The sequence below is a fragment of the Myxine glutinosa genome, chromosome 4 (genome assembly GCF_964187855.1).
Source record: "Myxine glutinosa chromosome 4, kmMyxGlut1.1, whole genome shotgun sequence".
Lineage (NCBI taxonomy): Eukaryota > Metazoa > Chordata > Myxini > Myxiniformes > Myxinidae > Myxine > Myxine glutinosa.
This window is the reverse complement of record NC_136264.1, coordinates 136,622,990-136,643,903: the sequence shown is the minus strand read 5'-3', so window position 1 is coordinate 136,643,903 and position 20,914 is coordinate 136,622,990. Positions and strand designations below refer to the sequence as shown.

Sequence of the window (20,914 nt, the reverse complement as noted above, 5' to 3'; positions counted from 1 at the left end):
CCGACATATATTTCTTCGTTTTTATTTCATTCAACATATTAGCCGGAAGTAAAATATGTTTCAGGAAATTACCGAGATATTTCTTCGTTTTTTTTATTAGTTATGTGCGCATACACTTTAAATAGGTTTATTTGAAATCTTTAATTTTCCACAAACATTCCACACACGCGGGAAAATGCAGAGATATATTTTTTAAAATCGCGTCATGGTGTATCATACACCGCCCAACATGACACCGACGGCAATGTGTCGATATCTATTTTAAATTCGATATATCATTTCATTTTTCACAGTCGCTAACATAGTTTTAGACTCGGTTGAAAAAAAACGAGAAGAAAATCCGATGAAAGTTGCCGTTTATAGAACGAAATGAATTCTCAAATGCCTGTAACTTCAAGGCCATTGAGTCTCTCTCACGCCTTTATCTCCAATATAACTCACCATCATGGTTTTAGACTCGGTGTCAGCAACGCGGGAAAACGCAGAGATATATTTTTAAAAATACACCATATCACCGCCCAACAGCCAACAAGTATCATACACCGCCCAACATGACACAGACGTCAACATTTCGACATTATCGCTTTTTCTTTAAACCGAGCCGAACCGAATAAACCGAGTGAATTCACCGTTTACCTTTGATGACAGTCGTCACAAAACGACATATATTTCTTCGTTTTTATTTCATTCAACATTTTTAGCCGGAAGTAAAATTACCGAGAAATTACCGAGTTCAGGAAATTACCGAGACATATTTCTTCGTTTTTTTATTTATTAGTTATTTGCGCATACACTTTAAATAGGTCTATTTGAAATATTAAATTTTCACAATGTAATTTACTTGCTATTTGTCATTTGATAATTATGAGACACTTCCTATTGAGGATCGTGACAATTCATGCGGTGCGTGGAAACTTCCATTTCCAAAATGGATGAAGAACGCAGCCCTGAACAGGATGCAGCAAGAAAACGAATGAGAAGGGCGAACGAGTCCGTCGTCGAACGTCAATGCAGACTTGAACAGGATGCAGCCAGAAAACGAATGAGACGGGAGAACGAGTCCATCGACGAACGTCAATGCAAACTTGCGGGGTCACCCGTGGGAATCCCTCGGGCATGGATGTGTGTGACATTTCGACATATTGAGTTAGATGCTGCACATTCTTTTTACAAAATGGTTACTGGCAAGTCATCAGATCCAGAAATGGTGTAAAAACCACCGTTTAGAGGCCATTTTTCCCCGCAAAGCGGGGGTTTGCCTTTTCGGGGACCGTGGTAGTTGTTGTTTTTTTGTCCCCTTTTTGAAGCAATGTTTTACGGCCGGATGCCCTTCCTGACGCCAACCCTTTTTGCCGCCTTCAACGACAAACAGGGAATTACCAGTGAACTGGTACTCAATTAGCCGACCTCGGAAGGATGACAGGCTGAGTCAACCCCCCTGGCATTAATTCGGCGATCGACCGAGATTCGAACCCAGGATCCTAAGCCGGCACCCTAGCCGCTAGCCCAACACCAGAAATGGTGTCATGAACACAATTTATTTACGCACAAGCACAAAAGCAAGACGGGCCGATTTCCGATTCCGACGGGCCGATTTGGAGCAAGAAAAAGAACGAGACGGGAGAAAAAGGAGAGAAACGAGACGGGGAAAGCCGATTGGAGAGGCGAGTGAGGCGCGATTGGAGAGGAGTGTGAGGCGCGATTGGAGAGGAGTGTGAGGCATGATTGGAGAGGAGTGTGAGGCGCGATTGGAGAGGAGTGTGAGGCACGATTGGAGAGGAGTGATTGGAGGGGAGTGTGAGGCACGATTGGAGAGGAGTGTGAGGCACGATTGGAGAGGAGTGTGAGGCGCGATTGGAGAGGAGTGTGAGGCGCGATTGGAGAGGAGTGTGAGGCGCGATTGGAGAGGCGTGTGAAGGATTGGAGAGGAGTGTGAGGGATTGGAGAGGTGAGGGATTGGAAAGGAGAGGGATGTGAGGGTTTGGAGAGGAGAGGAGTGCTGGGTGGAGAGAGGAGAGTGTCAGGTGGAGACAGGAGAGTGTCAGGTGGAGGCAGGAGAGTGTCAGGTGGAGAGGAGTGAGGGGTCACATATTATGTGAAATAAATAAATTGTGTTCATCACACCATTTCTGGATCTGATGACTTGCCAGTAACCATTTTGTAAAAATGAATGTGCAGCATATAACTCAATATGTCGAAATGTCACACACATCCATGCCCGTGGGATTCCCACGGGTGACCCCGCTAGTTAGAATATATTAGAATATATTAATATATTAGAAAAGGCACATTCAAGCAAAGAATAGATCTACCTTGTTAGTCTATTGATAAGCAAGCAAAAGCACATTCGCTCTGAGTCAACATTTCATCCGCGTTTCCCTGACGGCTCCTCAAGCCAATAGACTCCATGCCCCAATCCATGTCCGCTTTCATTCCTGAGGTATGGCGATTCATTTCCGGTCACATTCAGGTGTGAGACGTTAATTGAGGAGTGTTTTTATTGTGCCAACCTTAAGCAAAAACACCAATCGTATCACTGACGGTATGATTCATATTCATTAGTATTCTCTGCTCTCATATTCATTCGTTATCTGGAGTTGTATGTATCGGGGTGAGTAAATGTGTGTTCGATCTTGTCTTTGTGTTTCCGGGGCTCGAATATGGCTGGCTTTGTGTCCGGGTTGGACATCGTGACATGTGGGTTGCGTGATCGGTGGAGGTTCCGTTGGGTGTAATACATGTGTGGGCGTGGTGTTGGGCATCAAGCGTCGCTTTTTGCTCACCTTGTCTAGCTGTTTGCACCATACCGTTTTTGCCATTTGGATCAAAGGGGTCCATTGTGTGGGTATGTCCAGGATCTCCCCAGTTGGACCACCCTCTCGGCCCTCGATGTACCATGTCTCGACGATCCATGTGTTGTGGTGTTTGTCAAATGTCTTGTCGAGGACATGTGTCCCATCCAGGTTAATTTTGCGGCATGACTGCAGGCAATGGTGCGCTATAGCCGACCGTGTCACCTTCCCAAGCCAAATTGCTTCACCGTCTTCGTCCAGCCTTTGTTTCAAATTCCTTCCAGTTTTACAAATGTAGAATTCCACAAGGTCCTTGTGGCCCTGCCTGTGGAATAGTGCACTACTCCATATTTGTCGCCAGTTGGGATGCTGTCCTTTAGCTTGGAGATGATATTACGGAATAGTCTGCTAAAGGTAAATAAAATAAATAAATTTAGGGGGGGGGGAGGGTAGGGGGCTGCTCCATAAAGTACACACACACACAGACTGGAATGTTTCAGGATGGCAAACCCCTGTTAAGGCTTGAATGATACTATCATTTTGTCAGTTCTACTTTTGCAAATTTGGTGTACCGGGTGAGGTGACTCCGTGTACGTACTCAGTGGAGAGCCCCTCAACTTGTGATACTGCCAACACTGCTTACTGCCAGGTTTATGATTCTGATTTTGGAGTGTTGTCCTGGCAACTTGTGATGCTGACATACATACTGCTGATTTGTGTTGGTGGATTAGGATACTGCTGATTTGTGATGTTACTTGGGATACTGCTGACTTGTGATGGTGACTTTGGACAGTGCCATGAGAGTGTCCTCGGTGGCTGTGGTCGTCTGCAAAAGATTGATTCTTACCCGTAAATTTATCAGCAACAGAAAACTGGCAAAACTGGTTTTGGGGGCGTTGAAGCCTTTTTGGTATTAATTTTATTATTATGCCACATCATACTTGCCATAAGAATGACATTCTGGTCATTTCATACCACTTTTACTTGTCTAAAAGTGACATTTGGATATATCTGTTTTTGACATAAAACGACCCATGGAGTTATCTGTTTTTGCGGGAAAACGTGTTCAAAATCACCAAAAATTTATTTTTCTAATAAATTTTAATTTTTTTAATCCTGCCGTTTTATTATCTCATATTTACTGATTAAGATACAGCCCATGTCATTTTGATGGGTTTCACCTGGAATGCACAGCAGAAAATCTTGATTTTCTCATTTCAGAAACAATGGATATATCTGTTTTTGCATCTGAACTCTTCGTATATACGTTGTACCAATCTGTGCGCTGTGTACTATCTTGTCAATCCATTCGAAAGTTCCGAGTAGTACGGCAGCACACAGTGTCCAAGCATGTCTGGCTTTTTCCGTCCAAATCCAAATTTTAGCCTGGGGAGTGGGGAGTATCCCTTTCCTGTACCCACTATCATCCAGAATTTCTCTTACTAATCCTATTTCTTTAATTGCATCATCTTTGGATGATGACACAGTCCATGCCCGAGCTGAAAAGGTCCGTGATAAGCTGCATTTGTGGCTGATTGGGTTGTAGGAGTTGAAATTCAGTAACCTCTTCATGTGGGTTCGTTTTCTGTTTACTGATGTCTTTGGGTAGTCCTCAGGTTTTCGTTAGACATCCATGTCCAAAAAGGCCAATTTACACCTTTTTCAATCTCTTTCGCTAAACGAATGCTGGGAAAGGCTTGGCCAAGTTGCCCCAGGAGATGGATATGTCAAATTGCATGGATATATCAAATCATCCTGATTATTTTCTCACGCTTTCCAAAGGCACATTTGATCCGTTGAATATACTCATGACTGGAAAATGGCGTGTCAGAACATACAATTAACACCAGAGGATTTTCCTAACCTGCTGGAGATGCGTCTCTATAGCACGACCTTCACGTACAATTGTGCAAACCATCAACAAATATTTGGCACAGCTATGGGTACAGCTAAGCACCACACATTTGCGGTTGTGGCTAACCTTATAATGGAAAACGTTGAGCAAAAGATATTCGAGTCTAATGAGAACTGGCCCCTGCAGTACTGGAATAAGTATGTGGATGAATACTTTTGCCATTATGCACAGGGAGTCGGCAACTTGGCTGAGTCTTTTCCAGAGTTAATTTCATAAAAGAGATTGAAAAAGTAAATTGGTGATTTTGAATGTGGAAATCTACCAAAAACCTGATGGCTACCTCATGATGTCAGTATCCTGAAAACCAACCACACCGACAGATTACTGTATTACAGGATTCCTGGATTACCTACACCGTGTGCTGCCGTACTACCCAAGACTTTCAGAAAAGGATTGGCAAGAGAGTATGCTTCGCACGGATTGGTGTAGCCTACAACCCTCTAAGCACCATCCATAATGTCATCTACAAGCTAGAGGACAGGATATCAACTGGTGACAAATCAGAAGTAGTTTACAATAACACATGCAAGGACTGTGACCAATTCTACGCTGGTGAAACTCGAAGGAATTTGAAACGACAGCCAGACTAACATGCTGGAGCACTTTGGCTTAGGGAGGTGACACAGCTGCTGCCTGCACAGGCCACAAATTTTACCTGGATAGGACCCATGTCCAAGACACGACATCCAACAAATAACACATCCATTCTCAAGGCATGGCATGTAAGGACCGAGATGGTGGTTCAATTTGGGAGACCCTGGAGATACCTCTACAATGCACCCCTGTGATCCAAATGGTAAACACTGGATGGTGCAAACAGATGGACAAAGTGAGCAAAAAACAGCAATGGTTGACATCTAATGCCCCATACATACCGATACAACAGGCAACGGAACCCCCAAAAATCCGACAACCCACGCGTCACAACATTGAACCCAGATACAAAGCCTCCATATTCATGGCCCAGAAACACAAACATAGGGGCAATACCCGTGGTGCTCACCTGGTAAAATAAACAGTGTACTGCACCGACTAAGGGTATTTTAAACTAATTTCAATTGTTACAAGAAGACAAGGCAGCATGTAGAATCATACTAACATAATCATAAGAATTTAAACAAGAAAAAATTTTTTAATACCTATTTGGGGGGGGCACCCCCCCCCCCCCCCCACCCCCCCATCGACCCCTAAATGGGCAGATGTTTTTTAATGCCGTGAACAAACTTTGGTACATCATGGGTGGTGAAGGTTGTGGTTAAGTTTCATCAAACCACCAGTGTGTGTAGTTTCAGAGGAAAAAGCAAATTCCAATTATTTTGGGGGGGGGGGGGGGCAAACCTGGATCCACTGACCCCGGTAAACCCCCTTAGACCCAGATTTTTTTTTTAATGTCGTCAACAAACTTTAGTCACAACACAACAATTCATTATCATTTGTGCCAAAATTGGTCGCAATCCCATTAGCGGTTTCGGAGAAGTTTCAAGTGTTTACGGACGGACGGACGGACACGCCATCGCATAAGCTCCCCTGAACTTCGTTCCAGGTGAGCTAAAAACTAGAATGAACACACACATTTATTCACCCCCATTAATACAACACCAGATCACAAATTAATACGATAGCAGAACAGACAATTAATAATGGAATTAGCATTTTGCTCAAGGTTAGCATAATAAAATTAAGGTCACACCTCTGGAATAAAAGCAGACACATGCTGAGGCCTCCGGTCTATTGGCCTGCGGGAGCTTGCTTGGGAAGCAGGTGAAATGTCACCTAACACCATATCTGCTCTTACTTGTTCATCGCTAGATCAGCAGGATATATCCAGTTCATTATTTGGTTGAATACAACAGACACACATTATGTATTCCTAATAATCCCTTAGCTGTTGTGGTGACTTAAACCAGTGTCACATTGTGGTCACTGCATCCCGAATTTTAACGATCATGTGTTTCCTGACACTCAAAACACAATACTGATGTCAACAGAAACAGCCCAAGGGTTAATTTACACCTGGGAATGTTGTTTAAAATCAAAGTATGCACCAGGTCGTGTGTGTCACCCAATGGGTGAACAGCCTGCACTGCGTCTGCTCACGGATGGATATCTTCAGTGTAAATAAGGCTTTAGAAGTGCATGCCACATCAGTACCACAGGTTAGAGGGGAAGTAGTGACCAAATATGGACCCACATAAGTTTCAGCCTTTCAGTATCATCAACAGGCCACCACCACCCCATATTGCCCTGACAAAGCGTCTCATCTGAGACTTACTCAGTAATTAATTGCAAGGTCCGTCAATCTTTTAAAAGAGACAATTATTGCGTGTTGCCAAACCAGAGGGGCAGCCAAGCCATGCCTAGCAGAATTGGAGATGGGAAATGGAGAGGGCCGGATCATTTTCACTATTTCCGGCTTACTGAGCTGGCTAATGAGGCTGAGCATTTCCTCCAATCAAAAGCCAGCAAAGCTATGACAAGTAACCTCTACTGCTTCACGATTGGAGGATTTCTAATAGTTTGCTCGATCGGGCCAGCCAGCCTCAGTGTCATTTAAATGACATTCCTCGAGCTGAAACTGCTGATGAAGTTTAGACAAAAGTGTACCTCCAATGGACAGGCTTTTTTAAACTACAGGCCGCATTAGGACATTCATAAGGTCCGTGATTTTAAAATGGTCCGTCTATGTAGGACTCAAGATAACATATCATGTCCAACAGTACGATATTCTTGTTATTTTTCTTGTGTGTGCTAAACCTATAAGCTTTAAATACCAACAGAGATTACATGTACCCTGCATCAAACTCGATACCTTCTTAAGTCTGCAATAAATAACTCGCGTCTTAGTCGAGCTTTACTTGTTGTCAAAGGGAAAGCATAAATAGTTCAGAAACTTCCGTTTGGTTTCTTCTTCTCAGAAGTCCGTGTACAGAACATGGGTGTTTGCACGTCGCGTTCTACGTGGTGATTGAAAAGTCCCTGTGCACCTGCAATACACTTCATTTAGCTTGTTGTGCTTACAGTAAATGTTGGAAATGGTCTCCCCAAACTCGCACGCCTCGTCTTATTTTGTTCCTAAAAACAGGGGCCGGTCCAAGTTGCATCTACTTATTGCAGATGACATTGATGATGACCTACCCGAGTTATTTGAGAGTGTGCGGATTGTTTTTGTACACTTCATCTTTTAATGTCCCCACAAATCTTACTATAATTCACCAAATGTCTGTCCGTCCGTTCCCACGTACCACAAAAACGGCTGAACCGATCGCAACGAAATTTTGGGTGGGTAATCCTGGGACGCCCTGGAGTAAAATAGGCTGTATTGTTTTTCCAATTTTTTTCCCCAATTTTCCAATTTTCCAGTTTTTCCAAACACGATGGAATAATATTTACCGATATGAACAGTGATGTGGCTTTTATTGAAATTCGAAAAATACTGTTTAGATTTTGATGACTTGCATGTGATATGATTTAACGGATGTTTATATAAATCGTTTAAAATAAAAAAAACCCTTCAATTTCTGATATTTTGCCTTTTTATTTGGGCCTCCCAATTGAAGCCCCACCCGTAGGGCGTGTACCGTTGCTAGTAGTAACAAATTTCACTAAGAACGACCTTGCTTCGTTCTCGTCTTGTTCAATGGCCTACTGCCTCTTTAGGGTAGTTGCTTGTCATAACGACCTATGGAGGCCTCTACACAGCGATGTCCATGATGATGTTTGGACACCCACTGTGGAACACACCATTTGTCCATGCTGCACCGTAACTCATCTTACACATCTATGAATCAATGACATACAGAAGGAAATTGACCAGCACACAAACCTGTATCGTTTGTCATCCACCGGAACAAAATCCATGAGTAAGACATAATCCTCGGCAGGCTGCATCCCAAATAAGCGCACTTGGAATGTGGGGAACATCCGTCTGTCAAAAAGGAAGGTGGAGAAGGACCATAGTTTATCCTTGTTCCTGTGCTACCTTAAGATCTGTGGATATGCCAACAACGTACCTTTTCAATCCTAATTATTGTGCTGCACTTTATCCTTTCCTGCAATTTATCCTCCTCCTTTCCACTCATGACTGCATGAGCTTTCCCTCCTAATTCCCCTATATATGTCCATCTTGCAGCAACTGTTAAACTTAATGCTACAGTTTGACCCATTCTCATGCTGAACCGCATCCAAAAAGGACCTAAAGTCATGCAGTGGTTATAAATCTTTCCATATTAATCTATGAAAATCACAACCATACTTTTCACACCATGATCTATGTCCATGTGTCCCACCTTCCAGCCTTTGTGACAATCATCTCGGTGCCTAGTTGGTGGAACTCCTCCCAAAGGGGTTTCATCTCCAGCCGGGCCACTACTCCTGCCACTTGAACTCCCTTGGCAAGTCCCACAGGACCTCCACTCGTTCCTCCAGTATTCACAGGAGCACTTCCAGCTGGGTTGCCATTACTGACAGTGGAACTTCCTCCATTAAGCTCCTCTGGCTCTCGGGGTCCACATACTGAGAAAGTGAATAAAATGGGCTGAGGTTGAGGTGGAGACACCAGCGGCGATCCAGGTGCACGGAGCTGATTGCTGGGGTACGTTGAAGGATCTAAAGGTGCAAATAGGAGTAATGAAGAAAATTAGTTCCCCTTAGATCCCTTACTTCTCTTTAACTGTAATGAGATGTCTGGTTGGTCGACCAATGATGCCCCTAGCAGGCTTGGTTTCCATGTGCAAGTCATGCCATGATGGGACACACTATGATGAAAGCTGTGCTCTCTGGATATCGGTATGGCACAGCTCATGGCACACTTGTTAGTTTCATACCTGTTAATCAACCAGGGAACTCACGGGCAACTTTTGGCAGAACAGGAAATGAACCAATGTGGTGTAAGGTATATGTCCCATTGGTTTACATGACATCTACCATATAAAACACAATGTCAGTTTGTGTGTTTGTACCATACAGGTGTCTGTCCCTCTCCATAAGGGTAGGTTTTAAAGGCCAATCTTTTAACACGAACGTGTGTTCACTATGGTCTATTTAAGAGGAAAAACCAAACTCGAAAAACATTTTCCATGAAAGAGTAATTATGTCCCTTCTGTTGGAATTGTAGACGATGGCTTGCAAACTGAACATCGAGGGTGGTGTACAGAAGCGTTTTAAAAAAAATAACAATAAATACAAAGCACAGGGAGGTGAAATTAGCTGCACATGATGTGCAATGCACGCAGAGTAAAACGAGTGTTCATTTACATCCGTATAATGTCTAATAAATAAAGAAGATATAAGCACACCTGACACTCGGCCGAGGCTTCAGGCTTTGACACGCTCACGAGGCTGCACCATCAAATAAACTGTTCCAACCCATCATATTTGACGGGCTTTTTACTAGTTTACTCATAAAAGGTTTCACAATCAAATCTAATGACACATGCTCTCTGGTTCATCCATGTTGTTACAAGCATCACGTGCATCATTTATAATTCCTCTTCGTGCGTTACAAACTTGCACTTCTTTCCCTTTCACACAACGTGTGAATATTTCAGTACATTTCTTGAATGACGTCACAGTCTGCATGAAAGGTTCGTTTGTGATCGTGATGTTGCTGGACACACAAGGATGCACAAGGAACTTGGATGCAGTTGGAGGCCATCTGGCTCAACAAGCCTGAGCTACATCTACACCACATTCATTAAATGAAAGTTTATCAACAGGAATTCACTGGGGGAGTGGTGTGGGGGTTAGAGTGGGGATGATAGCACGAGGATGAGCACAGACATCACTAGCATGTTCTATACACACACACATTATATATACAAATGAGATACCCGTGCGACGCACGGGTGGGAGGCCAGAAGCAAACAGACAATGCAGAAACAGCGAATGCTAAAGCATGAAACCAATAAATTCCACATTCCTGTAGCACCTTCAGTCGCACGTCAGACATGGACATCAAGTTCGTGAAGGACTTCCATGAAAAACGTACCCGTTCGCAAAAAAACGGGTACGTTTGTTCAATACCCAGTCAATGGCGAAACTGCATATGGCGATCTGCGAATTCACATTTAGAAAGTAGAAACCGTCACGGCATTCCGTCATTCACTTGAACTCGATATCTCTTTTTTCATTCCAAACAGCACAACTCAAATCACAAATGAAATAACATTCATATAAAAAATAAACTTTTAACAACATTCGTGACATAAACAAATATTTAAATCCTGATGTGAAGTTCCGTACGGTTGGGTGAACACAATTACGAATTCAAAATCGTAATTGTATTCACTCAATTTCAATCATCAATTGATACTTCAACAAAATACTGTTTTAAATGACAGTTGTATTGGGATATTATCAAACCTGCTCATTGCCGTAATCTGTCCACTTCCACATTCGCAGCAGGTTTATAATTCTCATCAAAATCTAAACAGTATTTGTAGAATTTCAATAAAAAGCCACATAACTGTTCATATCGGTAAATATTATTCCATCGTGTTTGGAAAAACTGGAAAATTGGAAAAATTGGAAAAACAATATAGCCCATTTTACTCCAGGTGGTCCCAGGATTACCCACCCAAAATATCGTTGCGATCGGTTCCGCCGTTTTTGCAGTACCTGGGAACGGACAGACAGATGGACATTTGGTGAATTATAGTAAGATATATATATATATACACTAGCTTGGTGAGGCGAGCGCTCGATACTGAGGAACGGGCTTATTTTAACTGAGGCTATTGACTGTACCTGAGTTGCTGTTTTGTCATGATTTTCACCAATCATAATACAAACAATTACTTTGCACAAATGTATTTGTTGTGTTTGTGATATTACATTTTTATAGGCTATTTAGGTTGAAGATTTAGGTTGAATGTTTTTTTTTTCAAGAAAGAACCCCTCAGCACACACATAGGGGAGGGGTAGGTGCAGACTGGAAGTTTGGGACGATGACACCTCACCACCACATAATTCAAAACACCTCACAACCAAGTAATTCAAAACACCTCACCACCATGTAATTCAAAACACCTCACCACCATGTAATTCAAAACACCTCACCACCACGTAATTCAAAACACCTCACCACCATGTAATTCAAAACACCTCACCACCACGTAATTCAAAATACCTCACCACCAAGTAATTTAAAACACCTCACAGCCATCAAACATGTAATAAAAACACCTCACAGCCATAAAACACGTAATAAAAAAACCTCACAGCCATAAAACACATAATAAAAACACCTCACCACCACGAAATTAAAAACACCTCACCACCACGAAATTAAAAACACCTCACAGCCATAAAACACGTAATAAAAACACCTCACAGCCATAAAACACATAATAAAAACACCTCACCACCACGAAATTAAAAACACCTCACCACCACGAAATTGAAAACACCTCACAGCCATCAAACATGTAATAAAAACACCTCACAGCCATAAAACACGTAATAAAAAAACCTCACCACCACGAAATTAAAAACACCTCACAGCCATAGAACACGTAATAAAAACACCTCACCACCACGAAAATAAAAACACCTCACAGCCATAGAACACGTAATAAAAACACCTCACAGCCATAAAACACATAATAAAAACACCTCACCACCACAAAATTAAAAACACCTCACAGCCTTAAAACACGTAATAAAAACACCTCACCACCACAAAAATAAAAACACCTCACAGCCATAAAACACGTAATAAAAACACCTCACCACCACAAAATTAAAAACACCTCACAGCCTTAAAACACATAATAAAAACACCTCACAGCCATAAAACACGTAATAAAAACACCTCACAGCCACGAAATTAAAAACACCTCACAGCCATTAAACACGTAATAAAAACACCTCACAGCCATAAAACACGTAATAAAAACACCTCACAGCCACGAAATTAAAAACACCTCACCACCACGTAATTTAAAAACACCTCACCACCAAGTAATTCAAAACACCTCACCACAACATAATTCAAAACACCTCATCACCAACTAATTCTAAACACCTCACCACCACATAATTAAAACACCTCACCACCCGTAATTATAAATACCTCAACACCAATTAATTCAAAACACCTCACCACCATGTGATTTAAAAACACCTCACCACCATGTGATTTAAAAACACCTCACCACCAAGTAATTCAAAACACCTCACCACAACATAATTCAAAACACCTCATCACCAACTAATTCTAAACACCTCACCACCACATAATTAAAACACCTCACCACCCGTAATTATAAATACCTCAACACCAATTAATTCAAAACACCTCACCACCATGTGATTTAAAAACACCTCACCACCATGTGATTTAAAAACACCTCACCACCATGTGATTTAAAAACACCTCACCACCACGTCATTTAAAAACACCTCACCACCAAGTAATTCAAAACACCTCACCACAACATAATTCAAAACACCTCATCACCAACTAATTCTAAACACCTCACCACCACATAATTAAAACACCTCACCACCCGTAATTATAAATACCTCAACACCAATTAATTCAAAACACCTCACCACCATGTGATTTAAAAACACCTCACCACCACGTCATTTAAAAACACCTCACCACCACATAATTCAAAACACCTCACCACCACGTGATTCAAAACCACTTTAATGTTATTAAAAACACTTCACAACCACGGAAACAAAAGTTTGAGGGAGTCGTTAAGTGACAACACAGACACTGCCCACATGTGTAGATATATAGATAAATGACTGCATAGTCAGGTTCACTATGTTAACAAATATAATTTCTTTCAAAGTTTTGGGAGATTAGCAAACCTGTACATTTTTGGAATCTTCAGAGCATGGAGAATCCGAAAATCAATGTTGCCATTTGCACAGACACCTGCATGGCCGCCATTTTGGATTTTGAAAATGGCCGCCATAAAATACATATTTTGCGCGATCTCGGCTTCTAGTCAACCTAGAGACTTAATTAAATATGCTAATCCTATGTTTTCTGGGCCAAGGAATCCAATAAAGGCCTCAAAATAGTGCTCAGGATTATAGAAAAGCAACAAACAATGGTAATTGAAAACCATTGTCTTTATATTTGTGATATAACTGTATTACATAATACATGATATTGCAAGTCCTTTGAAGTTATAGGTTGTTATAGGAAGTTATAGGTAGTATCAGATTGAACTATAAGTCCTATACACAGGATCTACTAGGTCTATACCGTTCAGGAATATGCTGTTACAGATCTTCATCACTGTCCTGAGTGTCATTTTCGCAAAGGTGTCTACGCAAATGTAAACATTAATTTTTGGATTCCTCATGCTCTGAATATTCCAAAAATGTATAGTTTTGCTAATCTACCAAAATTTTGAACGAAAAAACATAGTGAACCTGACTAGTACCCGAGTTGCCGTTTTGACATGGTTTAAACCAATCATAATTCAAACAATTATTTTGCACAAATGTATTTGTAATATACGTGATATCACATTTTATAAACAATTGAAGTTGAAAAAAAAAAATTCCCCAAAATAATTCCCCCAAAAAAAAAAAATTGGAAAATTTTTCAAAAAACATACCCTTAGGACATACCGACGGGAGAGATATGTGCATTCCAGAAGTTTGGTACGATTTCACAAAGGTTTGAGAAAGTAGTTCAGTGACAACACAGGACAACACAACACAGGACAGACGCTGCACAGATATATATATATAATGGTATCTGTAATCTGGTTCTCCAATCTAATGAGCGGACAACATGACGTCATCGCCATGCACGTCCGCCTTGCCTGCAAAGTTCCAGAGGAACCATCTAGCAGTGCGTCATTACGGATTATAAATACAGATACTGTCACAAGTGCATGCAAAACTCACAGTTACCGACCTGGTTTCGCCCTTGTTGGGGCTTCATCAGGGCAACGCAGTGAGGCTTTCCATACACTTGTAACTCTGTGACCCTTTCGGTTTTTATATCAGTCACTATGCGACCTTCATATCATCAGTGGAGAACCGCCAGCAAGGTGTCCCATACAGCTGCTGCTGCACCTTGCTGGGAGCGATACGCACCGCCTGCCACGCGGTGACGTTATCTCTGGTATCCACTCATCATATGGAGTCGACCTGGTTGCCTCTGGAACTTTGCAGGCAAGGCGGACGTGCATGGCGATGACGTCATGTTGTCCGCTCATTAGGTTGGAGAACCAGATTACAGATACCATTATTAGTAACTCCCAACCGCAACCAGGTCGACTCCATATGATGAGTGGATACCAGAGATAACGTCACCGCGTGGCAGACGGTGCGTATCGCTCCCAGCAAGGTGCAGCAGCAGCTGTATGGGACACCTTGCTGGCGGGTTCTCCACTGATGATATGAAGGTCGCATAGTGACTGATATATATATATATATATATATATATATATATATATATATATATATATAGTTATATACGTATATATATATATATACGTATAGTTATATACGTATATATATATATATATATATATATATATATATATATATATATATATATATATGTATATATATATATATGTATATATATATATATATATATATATATATATATATATATATATATATATATATATATATATATATATATATATATATATTGACAATAAAATACGATTATTTAATAATTATTTTATTACCTCCTTTTTTTTTATTTTTTGGGGGGAGTTTTTGGGGCAGAGAGTGAATAAAGTTGTAGGGTGAGAAATGAACAAACGAAGACCATACATTCATCTTTTGATGAGAATCTCGCACGGACATCACAGTTATGACCCAGAAATATTTACAGAAATATGATCATAAACCAATATCTTAGCCACCTATCAGTTTTGCTCATGTCCATGTAACTCTCTGTCCCAAATGCTTCTAGGTACTTATCTAATTCCAATTTAAACCCATCTCCTGTTTCTGCTGCCACCACCTTTCCAGGTAGATCATTCCATGCATTACCTACTCTATGAGTGAAAGACCCCTACCTTACTATCATTCTAACTCTCTTATTCTTTACCCTCAGGCTATGGGCCCTGGTCTTATGACTACATATTCTGCTGAAAAACTCTTCTGTACTTATTTTGTTTGTTTCCTTAATTATTTTAAACATCTCTGTCATTTCCCCTCATAATCCCATCCTTACTAATGTATAAAATCCTTTCTTCTCCTGCCACTCATCTTATCTTAGTCTAGCTGGGCCCTAGATCAATCTGGATGTGGTGGCCAAAACTGAACACAATATTCTCGATGAGACCTCACTAAATTCCTGCAGTGTTAACACTACCTCTTGATTTGTAATTTATCCCCCTAGCTATACAACCTCAAACCCTATTAGTCTTCCTTATAATTGCATGGCACTGTGCCATATGCCTAATTCACCTCCGCCCCTTCCCTGCTCTCCCCTCCCCCACACACTGATTTCTATTACCACCCTCCAGATACCTATCCTGTGTTACAGGCTCTAAGACTGCCCCTTGCATTATATAGTCCCTATTTTCATTATACTTACCCAATGGGATATGTGCCGACATGATTGCATTCCATTTCTGAGAGCACACGTCATGCAAACAACTTGCGAGGTGCATTGTGACGTCAGTCACGATGGTGTGTAACACCGGTCTGCTCCATATCGGCCTCACCGTAAAAGTTTAAGGAGATCCCACAATGGCCATGGTACTACATACACTAACACCTGCTCATTACAATCTCGTCTTCAATATTGCAAATGCTGCAGCCGGAGCAATGTGTTTTTCGAAAAGTTAAAAAAGCGTGCTCCGCGATGCCGCAGGATGATTTCGAGTCAAATTCTCACCACTGATTCCAACGCAAAGAGAATAGGTATTCGAGAAGCGAGGACATGACAGCAACTGGACTCTAATCTTTACACTGTATGTTTGTGTTACGTTACACCATCGTGTGCTTTGTAAAAGCCTTATATTGGAATTCTTAAATTAAGATTCGTAATTTATCATCGGCTTGTAATTCTTTAGCATTTTCATTACAGCAAAATGCTGTTTTAGGTCCAGATAATTTTATTTGTATTCTATTAACGACATTGTAAGGACAATTATTTTGCATTATCGAATGTACCATCAGATATATTTATATACAGACTTGGCATTTAATATGGAATATTTTTTTTGTGGGGGTGAACTTACTTTTCAAGATGTCTTAGAACCAAAAGTTCATTGAAATTATGTTGAAATTATTCTAGATTTTGTTAATGTGACCTTTAATAGAAACAAAAACCAAATTTGACATTTCGAAGCAAATAAATATATCCTTGAAAGTGATGTAAACTGATATCGAACTCAATTCATGGACAGTACTGTGTTAAACTTCTGTACGTTTTCCTGAAGTATCTCTATATTTTGCACATCAGCCAAAAAATTTTTTAACAAAAACAAAAGTTAAATTACGACTGGGATTACGGACAGCAAAATTACAGTTCAGTACTTCGTGTAACCCCCACGAGCATTCAGGAGAGCACGTCCACGTTGAGGCATGCTGCTCACGAGATTTGCCAAGGTTTGGACAGGAATCGCTTGCCATGCAGTGACAATAGGCTGCTGCAATTCACGCACAAAGGTCGTCTGCTGGTCCAAGTGGTCGATTTGACGCGTTACTTCTGCCCACAAGTTCTCTATCGGATTCATATCCGGGGACATGGCAGGCCACTCCATATGCTCGACACCACAGTCAGCAAGAAAGTGTTGGATCATGCGAGCACGATGAGGCCGTGCATTGTCATCTTGGAAGACAAAGTTTCCTCGAAAGGCTGCACGAGCAAATGGAAGCAATGTTTCTTCCAGAATGGCCCTGTACTTGAACTGGTTCAGGTTTCCATTCAGAACAACCAGGTCAGTTTTGCCCCCTGCATGAAAAGCAGCCCAAACGGTCACCCCACCACCTCCAGCTTGGACTCTTGGCACTATACAATCTTTGTTGTAGGCTTCATGCACTTGTCTGCGCACTCGGACGTGGCCATCTTGACGATAGACCAGAAATCTAGATTCGTCACTGAAGATCACATGATTCCAGTGTCCTGGCTGCCATTGACGGTGCTCTCTGGCCCACTGCAATCGGCGCTGGCGGTGTTGTCTGGTCAGGCGTGGCTTTCTCAGGGGACACCTGGCACGATAGCCTGCTTGAACCAGTCGTTGGTTGACTAGCCTTCTGGATACAGGCACATTTGTCAGTTGCTGCCACTCAGCCCTAAGCCAATTAGCTGACTTGGTATGGCCTTTGCAGACTAACCGGTGCAGCTGGCGATCATCCCTCCTTGTGGTTCTGCGGGGACGTCCTGGCCTCGGTATTGGAGTAGGGACACCCCTCTGAGCATTTCGTTTCAGGATCTTTGACACCTGACCTTGAGTGATGCCATACTGCCGAGCAATAGCACGCTCTTTCATGCCGTAATTTCGTAAAGCCACCACTCCATGACAAACAGCATTGTCGAGTTGACGGACCATCCCCAGAGGAAGCGGCAATAACTTTTGGAGACGTGCAGCAGTTGTTTTCCACTAACACAGAACGCAACAACCCTTGTATACCCGACTGTGAAGCCAATCGTCAAATGCACCTGTCCATACATTTTGCCATGCCACCTGTGATATAATCCTGTTGTTGACTTCTTGCTGTGACAGACAATCAGTGACATGGTTCTTTTCACAAATAAATCACCAAAGTGTAAAAGAAACTCACCAGATTGATATACTGAGTTAAGAAAGTAAACCCGTCAAGAAAAAAAAAATTCCATATTAAATTCCAAGTCTGTATGTATATATATATATATATATATATATATATATATATATATTGTTGTGGATCTGCCGCCGGCCTTCTCCCCTTATCAAGGGGGGATTAATCCCCTTGTCTTTACTGACCTGGCGCGACCCGAGACCTATTACGTCCCTTCCGGACAGCGCCAAATAGGGTTTCGGGACCAAATTCTCTCGTACCTAAGTATTAGCGCTGCCCTGGAAGCGAGGAAATAAGCTTCGCACGAACCACGTGTGATGGTGATACGCCGAGCGGTTTGCGTATACGTGATCCGCGCCGTTATAGATAATGGAACCCGATTCAAGCGATCTTATTCGTGCCACGCTTAGTCAATGGAGAAATCACAAAGACGATTGAATAAGAAGCAAAGGAAGAACAAATAGATTTAATTATTATTGCACGTATTTACAGCTCAGGACGAAGAGACACAGGGAAATCATTAGACAGCCTTATTCTTAATACCCCAGGACAAACGGACCCGTCTCACTCACACTCGCATGGGGATTGCTGATGGGCAGGGTGATGTTCTCCAGCGCCGCGGTGGTCATCCAGGATCGGCTCCGTCTCACTCTCCACGGTCCCCGGCACGTCCCACGAAGATGGAGGTAGGCGAAGGCAGGAACTCGTATCGTGACGCTCGAACAAAGCGGCAATAATCTCGGGGAGAACGGTAGAGGGTGGACTTTGCGCGGCTGGCGGTTCTTCAGCCGCGTTCACTCGTTTTCGCTGAACCCGCGCAAGTTATAACCGCCCTGGCTGCGCCCACGTATTCCTCGTCACCAAGTTCATACAGTGCGAATGATTCCCTTCAAGCGCGTCTCCTTTCTCAGAACTCAGAAGTCACTCCAGCGCACCTCTCTCTCCCATAACGCTGGGGGCTCCCGACTGAACTCACGCGCAACTCAACTGAGTACTGACGAGCGCCTCTCCCATAACTGGACTAGTGCCTCTCCCTTCTCATAACTGAGCGAGTGCATCTCCCTTCTCATAAGTGAGGTGGGGGCTTTGCGCGATCGGTTTTATTGCCACGCCCTTAGCCCGATCGAATGTCCCAACCACGCCCTGTGACGCTGTGCTGCAACCACACGCTGTGAGCCCTGATTGGTGGCTCATTCCCACCGTCCCCACTGCTGCCACGCTGATCTCAATCCTCCTCCACCTCCGAGGCCTACCTCGTGTTAACTCGACTCGTGAGCAACCAATGCTTAACAAACTGGATCGAGCCTGTAGAGGTGGAATGGTTTGTAGAAGTAGGGCCTATCCTCCTGTCTTTACAACAACGCAGGATTAACATTGGAAGGGGCCTACTCTCACATATACTAAGACATAACTATACTACAAATGAGGCTACATGTTGCTCGTGTGACTAACTATGGGGGGGCAAACCTTTAACCTTTATTGAGCTTTACTGTACCAATCTCAAAACCGCAGCACTGCCCCCCTCCCTCGTCAGACTCGTCCCCAGACTATATATATATATATCTGTGCAGTGTCTGTGTCCTCATTTTGCTACCTCTGAGACATGCTGAATGGAGAAGGTGGATCAGACACGGCAACGGTTGCTGGAGTGAGATGTGCATGGAAGAAGTTTCGGGAACTGAGTGGCGTGCTGATGAGGAGGGGAGTGTCGTTGAAGCTGAAGGGAAAAGTGTATGCTGCATGTGTGAGAAGTGTTATGATTTATGGGAGCGAGACATGGGTCATGAATGTAGAGCAGCAACGGAGGCTGGAAAGGGTGGAAATGCAAATGGTTCGGTGGATGTGCAGAGTATCGTTGAGAGAGAGGAAGACAAATGATGAATTGCGAAAGATGATGGGAATAGAGCCTGTGATTGATGCTGTGAAGAGGAACAGGTTGTCTCCATACATTCCTTCCACGTGTTCATCTTTTCCTTCAGTCCATCCACACTTTCCGCAATCAACACCAGATCATCTGCATACAACAACTCCCACGGTAAACCCTCCTTTACATTCTGAGCCAGCACCTCCATCACAGCTACAAATAGTAGTGGACTTAGTACCGACCCCTGATGCACTCCCACCTTCACCTCAAACTCACCACTGTTCCCGTCCTTTGTCCTTACAGCTGTGCGCGCTCTTTTGTACATTGCCATCACTACTCTGATCAACCATTCCTCCACTCCTAACTTCCTCAATGCCCATGTCAATACTTTGCGTGGAACCCGATCGAATGCTTTCTCCAGGTCAACAAACCCAAGAAACAACTTCTTCCTCTTCTCCATGTACTTCTCCTGCAACTGCCTCACAATGAAAAGCGCGTCTGTCGTTCCTCTTCCTGGCATGAATCCAAACTGCATTTCGTCGATCTTCACTTTCTTCCTTATCCTCCTCTCCAACACCCTTTCCAATACCTTCATTCCATGCTCCAATAACTTTA

The 20,914-nt window shown here is 42.5% G+C and overlaps 1 protein-coding gene across 2 annotated transcripts in view; it reads right to left on the bottom strand.

Annotated features, from left to right (window-relative positions):
- LOC137425294 (T-box transcription factor TBX1-B-like) overlaps window positions 1-20,914 on the bottom strand; it is a 143,405-nt gene that overhangs the window by 18,874 nt on the left and 103,617 nt on the right. For both annotated transcript variants that reach the window (XM_078776464.1, XM_078776463.1), the window contains 2 exons: window positions 8,994-9,312; window positions 8,531-8,632 (listed from right to left, as the gene is read on the bottom strand). In XM_078776464.1, coding sequence (XP_078632590.1) covers window positions 8,531-8,632; window positions 8,994-9,312 — 421 coding nt within the window. The remainder of the gene's footprint in view (window positions 1-8,530; window positions 8,633-8,993; window positions 9,313-20,914) is intronic.